This window comes from Oryx dammah, unplaced genomic scaffold (genome assembly GCF_014754425.2).
Source record: "Oryx dammah isolate SB20612 unplaced genomic scaffold, SCBI_Odam_1.1 HiC_scaffold_17, whole genome shotgun sequence".
Taxonomy (NCBI): domain Eukaryota; kingdom Metazoa; phylum Chordata; class Mammalia; order Artiodactyla; family Bovidae; genus Oryx; species Oryx dammah.
Window position 1 is genome coordinate 56,457,895 of NW_024070201.1, and position 12,955 is coordinate 56,470,849.

Sequence of the window (12,955 nt, forward strand, 5' to 3'; positions counted from 1 at the left end):
CCTGGTGGGCTGCTGTCTATGCGGTCACACAGAGTCAGACATGACTGAAGTGACTTAGCAGTAGCAGCAGCAATGCCTTTTCCATCTTAACTAATCACTTATGCATTCTGACAGTAATTTTTGCAATTTGAGGTCCAATAGCAAAAATAACATGAATTTCTTCTTCCTTCTTCATGATTTCATGGATAGAATACCTGTTCTTCCCCCAAATTTTAGCACCTCACATGTGATTTATTTTTCTTTCCTAATTAAGCCAAAAACTTTCACTTTTGCACCGAAAAGGAAGCTCTTAATGGATTCTCTATAGCATTATTGAATTGCTAGCATCACTTCTGCAATTTGGGATTATTGAGTAAAATACAGGTTACTTAAAAACAAGCACTGCAATACTGTGACAGCTGATCTGATAACCAAGATGACTACTAAGTGACAAACAGAAAGAATATGTTGGATAAAGAGATGGTTCTTATCTTGGGCAGGACAGAATAGGACCCCATGAAATTTTATGATGATACTCAGAATGGTGTGCAATTTAAAACTGATGAAGTATTTATTTCTGAAAATGTCCACTGAACGTTTTTGGACTTCAGTTTACTGCAGGTAACTGAAATGGTGAAAAGTGAAACAGTTGAGAAGGGAGGACTACTGTATTCGGGTGTGTCCTCTGACATGCACTGTTCACCAATCATAGAACAACGGTTAAATAAATGATTGCACAACAATTCTCACAGCTATTAAAAAAATGCTAGATTCTTTATATATGTACCCTAAAAATGATGAAAATGTAACAAGAAGCTTAAAAGTTAGATTATCTGATACAAATATCATACACACACTGTAAAGACAACCAAACTGTTAATAAGCATTTATCTCTAACCTAGCATAGAAGATTGAGGTTCTGGGAAAAGCTGAAGAGGGCATTCTGCTTCTATATTATCTGAATATTTTAAAGCCAAGATTATATGTTAGTTTTTCAATTAAAACGCCCCATGCACACTTTTATGAAAGGAGAGATATTAAGTGATCTGCCAACAGAAAAACAGTAAATTCAACACTGTCAGTTGATCTTAAGAACATAAAAGATTGTTATTTATTACAGAACATAATATTCTTAATCATAGTCTTCAGTCTTTAATATAGGTAAAGTTTTAAAGAAGGGTGGAAATAAAATTATCTCATTAAAAACAGGTAAAATAACTTCACTGCTAGCATTGTTTAGAACATCAAGCATACTTCCTCTTACACCTTTGAAAGATACCAGTTAATTGAAATGATTCTGAAATTAATTCTCACAAAATAGCAAAATACTAAAACATTAACTGCTCTATTGATTAATATTAAAAAGATTAATCTTTATAAGTAATGTTTACTTACTTAATGAAATAAAAGCTGTACTTACAACAAGGAGAAGAATGAACTGGTCCAAGTTGTGGGAAGGTCATAAGAATAGAAACTTCTGGTAGATTATTTTGCTTTGCAGGTTCACTAGTTTGATCAGCCCAAACCACCACTTTTTTCCTCTCGACCAAATGTTCAATTTCTTTGATGTCAGCCTCAATAGTATCATTTAACAGGCCAGATTCTTTTAAAGCACAGTATTGCTTTCTTAGGGCCGGAAGTAATGCATTTAATACTCTACATACAGAAGGTGACAAGAAGAGAGCGATAAATACTAAATTTTAAATACAGTATTACAGATTTATGTAACATCCAAAGTATTTGATGTTGTTGTTGAGTCACCAAGTCATGTCCGACTCTTTGCTGCATGAGCAAAGATGCCACCCTTTGCCATGAACTGCAGCATGCCAGGCTTCTCTGTCCTTCACTATCTCCCTGAGTATGCGTAAACATATGTCCATTGAGTCAGTGATGCCATCCAACCATCTCATACTCTGTCACCCTCTCCTCCTCTTGCCTCAGTCTTTCCCAACAGCAGGGTCTTTTCCAGTGAGTCAGCTCTTTGCATCAGGTGGCCAAAGTATTGGAGCTCCAGCTTTAGCATCATTCCTTCCAAGGAATATTCGGGGTTGATTTCCTTTAGGATTGACTGGTTTGATCTCTGTGTTGTTCAAGGGACTCTCAAGAGTCTTCAACACCACAGTTCAAAAGCATCAATTTTCTAGTGCTTAGCCTTCTTTATGGTCCATCTCTTACATCCATACATGTATGTGTAATATGTTCTTAGTCGCTCAGTTGTGTCTGACTCTTTGCAACACCATGGACTGTAGCCCACCAGGCTCCTCTGTCCATGGGCATTTTCCAGGCAAGAATATAGGAGTGGGTTGCCATGCCCTCCTCCAGGGGATCTTCCCAACCCAGGAATCAGACAGGTCTCCTACATTGCAGGCAGATTCTTAACTGTCTGAGCCACCAGGGAAGTCCAAGGTGGAGTGGGTAGCCTATCACTTCTCCAGTGGAATTTTCCTGACCCAGGAATTGAACCAGGGTCTCCTGCATTGCAGGTGGATTCTTTACCAGCTGAGCTACCAGGGTAGCCCCACATCCATACATGACTACTAGAAAAATCATAGCTTTGACTATACAGATCTTTGTTGGCACAGTGATGTCTCTGCTTTTTAATACAATGTCTAGGTTTGTCATAGCTGTTCTTCCAAGGAGCAGGTGTCTTTTAATTTTTTGGCTGCAGTCACTGTCGACATTGATTTTGGAGCCCAAGAAAATGAAATCTGACACTTTTTCAACATTTTCTCCATCTATTTGCCATGAAGTAATAGGACCGGATGCCAAGATCTTAGTTTTCTGAATGTTGAGCTTTAAGCCAGGCTTTTTCACTCTCCTCTTTCACCTTCATCAAGAGGCTCTTTAGTTTCTCTTCACTTTCTGTCATTAAAGTGGCACCATCTGCATATCTGAGGTTGATATTTCTCCCAGCAATTTTGATTCCAGATTGTGATTCAAAGTATTAGCAGATGATTAAAGTGGTTCCCTGTATATATCTTTCTTTAGAAATTCCAATCAAATACCTCTAATCAAATATCTTTAATACCTTAAATATAGATTGGAAAGTACCTTGTATGGGAATTACAAGAACCAGGCTGCAGTGTCAGCTAGTCTTCACTTGCTTCTATTTGACCTTGGATAAAGTACTAACTGAGGTTTTTCCTCTATAATATGGGCTACAATTGGATAGCCACTACCTTCAACAGGGGATTGTTTTCAGAACTAAATTTCATATAAAAGACTTTTACAAAGCATAATGTGATTTAACAATTGAAAACCATGTTGTGGGCTTCCCTGGTGGTCCCTGGTTAAGAATCTACCTCATAATGCTGTGGGCACAGGTTTGATCTCTGGTCTGGGAAGATTCCACATGCCAAGGGGCAACTAAGCCTATGTGCCACAACTACTGAGCCTACGCTCTAGAGCCCAAGAGCTGCAACTACCGAGTCCCTGTGCCTAGAGCCCATGCTCTACAACAACAGAAGCCACTATAATGAGAAGCTCCTGCTCATCCCAACTAGAGAAAGCCTGCATGAAGCAATGAAGACAGTGTAGCAAAAAAATTGTGTTGCTATTGTTACTAAACATTATGAGATTGAAATGAAATATTAATACACTCTGTCAAATGATGAAGCTCATCTTAGGTATATAAGATTAGAAAAAAATAACAAATGAACAAAACTCACCTCTCCTTGAAGTTAGTTCTTTATGAACTAAAGCAATAATTTGCAAAGGCATTCAAAGGAGAAAACTGCAGAAAAGTATGGTGGGTATAGGGCTTCTCTGGTAGCTCAGCTGGTAAAGAATCTGCCAGCAATGCAGGAGACCCATGCGCAATTCTTGGGTCAGGAAGATCCCCTGGGGAAGGGACAGCTACCCATTCCAGCATTCTTGGGCTTCCCTGGTGGCTCAGATGGTAAAAAATCTGCCACAATGCAGGAGAGCTGGGTTCAATCCCTGGGACTGGAAGATCTCCTGGAGGATGGCATGGCAAACCATTCCAGTATTCTTGCCTGGATAATCCCATCGACAGTGGAGCCTAGCGGGCTATAGTCCATGGATCGTAGAGTTGGACACGATTGAGTGACTAAGCACAGCACAGCACATGGTGGATATGAAAAAAAGACAGGGTGCTGGATGCTTAGCTCTGATTCAAAATCTATCCTATTACTGTCAATCAGAGGAGTACTAAACATTTCTTTTTATGTATTAGACCTCCATGAAGAATATTCACTGAAGAAATGCCAGCAACTAAAAAGTTATAAATGGTTCCTAACTTTTATACCAACAAGATGTCAAACAACATGAAATCTTAAAATAACTTAGTCCTGGTGTTCCATATTACTAAGGATGTCCAGAAGAACAGAACCATTTGATGTATGGATAGGACAGTGGGAAAATAGGCATTTTAATTTTAACACACTGGGAAATAATTGCTTTATTATCTAGGAATCTTAAATATTTAGATAGCTGTACAAAAAAATAGTTTGGGATATTTTTCTTTTTGGTAATTGTGGGGAGTACTCCATTTAAGCCCAGTAGGTAACAATTGTAAGGAAAACTTCTTAATCAGAAAGTTAATAAAAACAATTACTTGTTGAGCACCTATACTAATCAGATGCTAAACAGAGAAGAGTTAACACAGCAGGTCTGAAGTTGACATCCTTTGAAAGGCTTGTCAACAAGGTTGGCCCTTGGGTTGTATCTTGAAACACAGATTTTGAGAAGTTCAGATAACTCCCAGAACTATTAGAGTGGCTCACTGTGTTTGTTTAACTCTTTGTACAGACAATGTGGTTTATGCTGAACAACTGCTTTCTTTTTAGAAAGGTTAGAATTTTGAGCCATCATGCTTGGCAGACAGTACCTATGCAATCAGCTCCCAGTGAAAACCCAGGGCATGAAGTGTCGGCCTAATGACATTCCAACTTTTGCTGGAGGACTTACGCATATCCTGTATGGTCCATAGGATGAAGACACAAATGCCTGTAACCAAGTGATTTCCTTTGAACTTTGCCTCATTCACCTTTTCCTTTTGTTGATTCTGTCTTGCCTGCTTTTACTCTAATAAATCATAACAGAGGAGCCTGGGGGGCTATACAGTCCATGGAATTGGAAACAATCAAACACAAATGAGCAACTAAACCACCACCATGGGGTCAGCCATATGATGGATTCTATGAGCCATTCTAGTAAATCATCAAACATGGAGGTGGTCTTAGAGACCCAGGACATATGCCATTTATGCATGTATGTATGGCATATGTTTATTTGTATGTATTTATGTATTCATTTGGGGCTTCGCTGATGGCTCAATAGTGAAGAAACTGCCTGCAATATGGGAGACCTGGGTGTGATCCCGAGGTCAGGAAGATTTCTTGGAAAAGGAAATGGCAACCCACTCCAGTATTTTTGCCTGGAGAAGAATTCTGTCCCACAGATAGCCTGGCAGGCTACAGTCCACAGGGTTGCAAGAATAGGACATGACTTAGCGACTAAACCACCAATTGGATATTCTTGGCTACTTGGTTGTAAATTAACTGACCATATATGCATGGGTTTATTTCTGGGCTCTCTATTCTGCTCCATTGATCTATGTGTCTGTTTTCACACCAGTACATACTGTTTTGATCACAACTGCTTTGTAATGTAGTTTGAAATCTGAAAGTGTGATCTCTTAAACTTTGTCCTTCTCAGGAATGCTCTGGTTATTCGGAGTCTTTCATGGTTCCACACGAATTTTAGAATTATTCATTCTAGTTCTGTGAAAACACCCCATCTTTTATATCTTTTTATCTTGTACATTCCTTAAGTAATTATTATTACAGTTACAGTTACTTTCACTTTTTTATTTTAACCTTCATACTAGCATTCTAAGTGATTAAAACACTACTTTTACTATATGTTCACTTTTACAAGTGAGATTTATACTTTCACATTTTTGTTACTAATTAGTGGCCCTTCTTTTCAACTTAAAGGAGTCTCTTTAACATTTCTTAAAAGGCCAGTTTAGTGGTGATGAACTCCTTTAACTCTTGGTTATCTGGAAAACTCTTATTTCTTAAATTCTTATTGATAACTTTGCTAGGTGGTCTTCAAGGCTGAAAATTTTTTCTTTCAGCTCTTTGAATACGCACAAAATCACTTTTTTTTTTTTTTGGTCTTCACTCTATAAGCTCAGGCTAAGACAGTTCATCACATCTGTTGTTTTTTGTTATTTAATCCTTATAAACTTGTTATAAGGTAAGTGTTACAATTGAACAGATAAGAAAACTAAAGGTTAGTGAGGCAGGATAATTTATGCAAGGTTATACTGCTTACATAAACTAGAACTCAAGACCAACTTCAAAACTCATACTCTTTCTACTATATTGTATTGTCCCTGTTTTAATTCACCAGTTTTCTAAATAAATAAGAGAATTTTTGCCTGTTTTGAGGCAAAATTTTATATTAAATATATTAATCTATTTTAATGATAAACCAAATACAGTATGGTTGAAATAAATTAATGTTTCTTTGATAACTTTTAACTCTTGCAGGGGGTGTGAGTGCAAGTAAATGAATGTTCAATGTTTGCTCTGTGTATAAATATAGGAAGTATGGGGAGAGCAGGGTGAGCTTCTGTCCATAGGATAATATTTCCCTAAAGTTTTTCCCTTTCTTTTTCTTCTTCTTTTTAAAAGTAATTATGCTAATATAATTTCCCTTAAATCAAAAGTATGCAAAATTAATTATTGTTATTTGAGAACACTAGAAGAACTACAGTAGAATTTTAGACTGGCAGAAAGCCTTTAGAGAAATAAATTTGTTATTTTGACAGAGCATGAAAGTGATGCCTAAGGAAGTTGACTGACATGTCCAATGTAATAAAAATAAAGATCAAGGCATACTTTTTTTTTACTATTGTGTTTCAATAATTAAAAGGAGCTACTAGAGTTAGAGCATGAATGAAATAGTATAGAATCACTTAAAAATTGGGACATGATGTTAAAATATATATATATTTAAATGATTTCATTTTAATGATAGCAAAAATTCATTCTGGAATTACAAATGCTTAAAAACTGTCTACTTAAAAATTCAGTTGGTATTAATAGTAGTAGTTTCTAAGAGGGGGGAAGGATGGCTAGAGGACAGGTAGAAGACAGGCTCCTTTTCATTGTAGAGGTATCTTTAGAATTTTGTATTACATGACATATATTGCATAAAAACAATAAATTAAAAAAGTGTTTTCAAAACTATAAAGCACTATAAAAAAATCCGAGGAGAAGAACCACATCCTTCGCACTCGCTCTGTGTTTCCTAACTCAGCATGATTTCTAATGCTCGCAGACATTTAAATAGTAATGTATTTTATACTGGATAAAACTGAATTTTTTGGCAATGGAAACCTAAACTTCTGTGCTTCAGGTTCCTTAGGTCTACAGTGTTAAAATTTTTAGAATAGGCAAACCCATGTACTTACGCTTCTGTCTGTCTGTGTTGCTGTTCTTGAAGAGAAGCTAGATCCATCATATGTTTAATTTGTGCTTTCAAATCTTTGTTCTGGAGGTGCAGATGGTGGCAATGAAGTTCTTTACTGAGCTCCTGAGGAAAACAATACAAACTATATCTCAGATTCTTTTAAGAATATTAAAGTTAAATCAATATTAATAAAACTTATTTTATATTGGTGTTACGAGTTTTAATTCTTAAAAATATGAAATGGTATGAACAGAAACAATTTGAAAAACAAGTATTCTGGTACAGGTAGTCTATAACTTACAAGTGAGATAAGTTTCAAGTTTCCTTGGAAACTGAATGTCTCAGAACAAATTTTATTATAATAATAGTTTCTTGGTCTATCCAACTTGTATATAATACTGTCAAAATACATTAATTTGGTCCATTTTTGCTTAAATGTCACTTTTTCAGGGAGGCTTTCTCTAAGCATTACATTTAAAGATGGACACTCTTCACCTCCAATAGTCTCTGTCATAGCATTGATTAGTAACAATTCCATTTATTTATTTGCTTATAGATTCTCCATTCTAGACCACCATGAGAGGTGTTGTCTCAAACTAGTTCAGTGTTTGGAGTTGTCAACTGTGTCAAACTGTCCAACTGTGTCCAACAACTCCAGTGTGTGGAGTTGCATACAATAAAACTTTCTTGGGGAATTCCCCAGCAGTCCAGGGGTTACAGCTCTACACTCTCAAAGCAGGAGACATGGGTCAGGGGACTAAGATGATGCCTGGTGCAACAACAACAACAAAAATTCTCACCTTCACCCAATCTTGGTATAAACTTCATCCTAGTGCAAAAGTGTAGAAAAGTTTTTGCAGTCTCTCATTTCCTAAGCCTCTTGTGCATATGCCCAAATGTTTTCTAATTTACCACCTAAAATTATTTCTCTTTCCTCAATTCTACTAAGCCTTAAGTATGGAAAACGTCAGGTAAGTGGTTATACCTAATTACGAATGGTAATAATCCAAAAGCATTTTCAGAATTTAAATTGGGAAAATTTTAGTCAATAAAAGGGAGTAAAATATTTTGGACATTGTAAGAGGCTGAGACAAAAAGCCTTACGGTAGCTGTGCCCAAAAAACTTCCTACAGATAACTCTCATCATCCACTTCAGGCGTTCAATACTCCTTTACCAAACTGCAGTTGGCCACTGATTCTCTATAAGCTTAAGGCTTTTTTCTTTTTTCCTTTTTAGGTAATACTTCCTAAGCTAGTGGTGGGTGCTTTGACAAGGAAACAATACAATTCTATATGTCTGAGATATATTAAAGTTGGGGGTTATTATTTAGATGATTCATGATTACATTTCAGAAACAACAAGTATTTTAGAGCAAACTCTCTTTAGGGAGTCAGGTCAGGAAGATACAATTAGAACACTGGCTCATGAGTCATGTGATTTTAAAGATGGCTTGACTATGACACAAATGCTACCTGAAGTCCCAAATATGGTCTTTATGGAGATGACTTTACTTGACTGAAAGTTAAGAGGTTTACTATATGATCTCTTTCATCTTTCCCAGTTAGAAAATTCAACAACCCTAACAGTACGAACATATTTGCCAAATATTCCATCTTTTCTCTTAAAAAAAAAAAAAATCCCTTATTTATTTCTTCTGATAATCTTGTTTTATTTTTCTGTATCACTCTTAAAGAGACAAGCCTTGATTCTATAACTATTTTATCCAATAATATTTCTTGGCTAGTCTGTCATCTTTGAAAAACCAAGCTTATAATTTTAATCTTTTTCATGCCTTGATACACTAGTGATTGAATCTGATTGGAAGAGCATAGCCTATCATGAGAGCTACAGTTAAGTTAGTAATAGCTGAAGCAAGAATATAATGGGAGGTAATATATAAAACGAGAGGTTTTTAGATGCCATGCTAGGCCTGGGAAATCATAATAGAGAGTTTATATATGGGAGAAAGCACTTAAGAGTGATTCAATCAAAGTTACTTTTTAGAAAGCTCATTTTAGTTGCAGTGTAGAGAACGATTGCAGTAGGATATGAATGGAAGTAGAAGGCCACACATAGCAGTCCAACAATGGGGGCTGAAAGTCTGAATTAGGGTACTGGTAATGGGAGATGCGGAAGTGGATAAATTTGAGAGGTTAAGAGGAGCAATATGAAAGTCACAGTACTGGGTCTCTGTCCAGAGTTGTATAACTGTGAATAAATCTTTTCACAAAGTTATGTCTCAGTTTGCTTATATAAGAAAGAATGGCTTAAAAGTAGATACCTATTTCAGCTATGAAAATATCCACAAAAAAAAGGACTGAGAGTGGGATAGGTTGATGGAAATAGAAACAGTTTTAATTTTTTCAAATTATTTATAATGAAATGCATTAAAAAACAAGTATTCAGGTGTGAAAAGTTCTGCTTACGAGAGTTATAGAAGACAGACTGCTAGAAAAATTAGATTGGACCATGGTAAATAAAATTTAAATTTACTGAAGATAACCTGAACAATATTAACTTCATAAATGCTAATAAGTAGGCCAAAAAAAAGCAATAATAGTACTACTAAAAATAATACTGTACCATTTTAAAAATTGGGAGCTTAAGATAATTACGGGAAAACAAAGGCAAACTAGTAAACATCAATGGAATTGTTTGCTTTTTTAATACTAAACAAGTTCTTAAGTACTTTTCTAGTTGGAGATGGGCTATATTTTAGACTGTCAATTACATGAATATACTAGATTATAAGTAAAATGCAAATTATACTTAATTTACATTCTAGATGGACTATTTTCAATTTAGTACATAAACATAAATGCATACAGCTTTCAAACTGGTTTTATTTGGCTATAATACAAATAATGGTAACATTTAAAACTAATAATAAAACTAATATCAACTGATTAAATTTAAATCACCTACATGAAAATTCACGTACAGTCTGAAAGTCTGAAATAGAACTACTTCAGTCTGACTTAAGAACGACCTCATAAAAGGATGCAATCATTTGAAAAAACATTTAAATGTAACTATATTCTTCTGAAAGTAAAGAAAAAGAAATTTACTAGGTAAATAGGGAGGTAGAAGGCATATTTGGTTAAAAACAGTAAAATGAGTCAGTTAAACCTGAGGGAGATGAACCAAAATTTGCCTTATGAAAGATATTTACACAGCAGTGAGTTTAAGAAGTTCAGTTCTAAGACAATAAATCTGAATATAAAACATGTATGTACCTTTGGAATACTACCATTTTGACCTAAGAGTCCCATTTCAGTCTGGACACGATGGAGCCAATTAGTATTCTCATCAAATTGCTTCAATTCTTCCTCCCTTTTCTTCTCTAGATAGCAGCGGCGAGTTTTCAACATTGCAAGTCTGTGATCTCTTTTGCAAGTGGCCTGAAAAATAATGCACTTAATTGTCAATCTTTTGTGATACTTGATGTATGTGATATTAGTACAGTGGTATATTTCCTTTTAAGTATGCTACTGTAGCCTATTAAATTAGGCTATACTTTTATACTTAAAGCTATTTCCCCTTTGAAATCTCACAATACTGCTGCTTGCAGGAAAATAGGAAATTGAGTTGTGAGTCATTTTTATAAAATTACATGTTGAGAGTTTATGACTTTAAGAAAAACAATGGCCAAATTGAAGAGTATAACTTCTTTTTTGCTGTTGCTAAAATATATGCTTTTAAATGTTGCATTTGAAAAGTTCATATGGGGCCTGACTCCTATGATTTCCTCATTGAAAACAAAGCAGATGCATGTACTGCTCTCATCTTGCCTTCAGCTTGAAAGATGTGAAGAAATAGAGTATTCTATTGTTCTAAGGTTTTGCCTATAAGGCCTTTAGACTGGCTGTTGTCAATGACAGAAAACAGAGCTTGTTTCTGAGTGTAATAAACATCTGATCTCGCCTGATGGTTGGTTCAGGACACATAATGGATAGCTCAAATACTTTTGGTGTTTTATCTACAAATGAATTAGGTTCAAAACTGGCTTTCTAGTTTTTCACTCCAAGGCCCTGCACACTATCATCGGCACAGTGTGGCAGAATGGTAGGACTTCTTTGGGCTAATTGCCAAAAGCCACTAAACTCAATAATCATCAGATATGATGGCTGGACCTGAGACAATATATCTCTAAAGGTTAGAATAAGCACTTGCAGCAGTTTTGGAAGTAGGGATGAACATACCCTATGGCAGGAAAAAAAATGAAAAAGGAGCAGGAACTACATTTGAACTGGGTTAAAGGCCTTACTCTCTAACTTTCTTATTATCTTTCATAAAAGGTTGACATTTTGAGGAAAAACAGGCAATGAAAAAATCTGCAAAAATAGGAAACAATGTCACTCTTCTTACTGCCTCTTTCTGGTTAAGAAAACAACTACTTTCATTAAAGTGTTACTTATGTTGTCATACAATGGGTAATTAATTGTTCTTAACTAATACATAATGTACTTTTGAAAATCTCAGTTTAAATTTCATACAGAATATTGGTAGATGAAATCCATATAAACAAAAGCTCTTTAAGGTTCTAAAATTTTATTTTAAAAGTAGAATGGGGTCCTGAAACCTGAAAAGTTTAGAGCCACTGATACAACAGAAGGTAGGATACATGGCTTCTTGACTTTTGCTGCTATGCAGCAGGTGTGAACATTTAGGCAAGTCAAATTTGTGTGGCTCTTCAGTCACCTTATCTGAAAAATGAACATAAATGTATTGTGCCTGTCTGAAGGAAGGCAATTAAATCAAACTACCTTCATATTTCTCTAATGTTTACAAATATTGCAGATACTCTTAGAATCAGGGAAGGAAATGATCTGTGGGTCTGATGGCAGTCAATATTTAACTAAAAAATTTTGACTGAAAATCTCAAGAAATATGTTTTTGAGTTTGTACTTATGTTCATGAAATGTATCCTCTATGATGGTTCTTTATGGGGACATTTTTCATCAGGGTAATCCTTACTATTCTGAAATAAATATCAAGTAAGTGTTTGGAAATAAATTCTAAAATATGTATATTAAATCCTCACATTAAAGTAAATTGTTTCCTATTAAAGTTTCAAAAAAGCTTTATATGTTTTATTAATATAATTTTCAAAATACCATAAAAGGTCTTGAGTGAGAATAAACATGTAATTTTAAAATTTAGGTATTATAACACTACTGCTTTGTACAAAAGAACTGACTGCTAACACAGTGAACTCATTATTTCATTAATATAACTTGTATATTAACTCTATACATTCATAAAATTACCCAGGAGCTTCACTGTAATACTATTCTCAGAGTCCATATTCTAGAACCATTCATAGCTGAATCAATGAGATTCTTTTAGCAATTATGAGAGCAAACCTCTTTGGAGAGGGTCCAAGACAGATATAAAATCCCTTACTCTAGCAAGCAGTTTAGTAAAACTATACTTTGACAATTCTGTGAGAACAAACTAAATCTCTAGATATCTTTCTACATTTTTCAGTAGTTTACAGCCAATAAACTTAAGAGGTTTTATCGCCAT

At 35.1% G+C, this 12,955-nt stretch overlaps 1 protein-coding gene across 1 annotated transcript in view; it reads right to left on the reverse strand.

Annotated features, from left to right (window-relative positions):
• KIF18A (kinesin family member 18A) overlaps positions 1 to 12,955 on the reverse strand; it is an 81,570-nt gene that overhangs the window by 36,464 nt on the left and 32,151 nt on the right. Inside the window, exons 11-13 of the mRNA XM_040257758.1 lie at positions 10,663 to 10,827; positions 7,427 to 7,548; positions 1,400 to 1,635 (exon numbers count right to left, since the gene is read on the reverse strand). Coding sequence (XP_040113692.1) covers positions 1,400 to 1,635; positions 7,427 to 7,548; positions 10,663 to 10,827 — 523 coding nt within the window. The remainder of the gene's footprint in view (positions 1 to 1,399; positions 1,636 to 7,426; positions 7,549 to 10,662; positions 10,828 to 12,955) is intronic.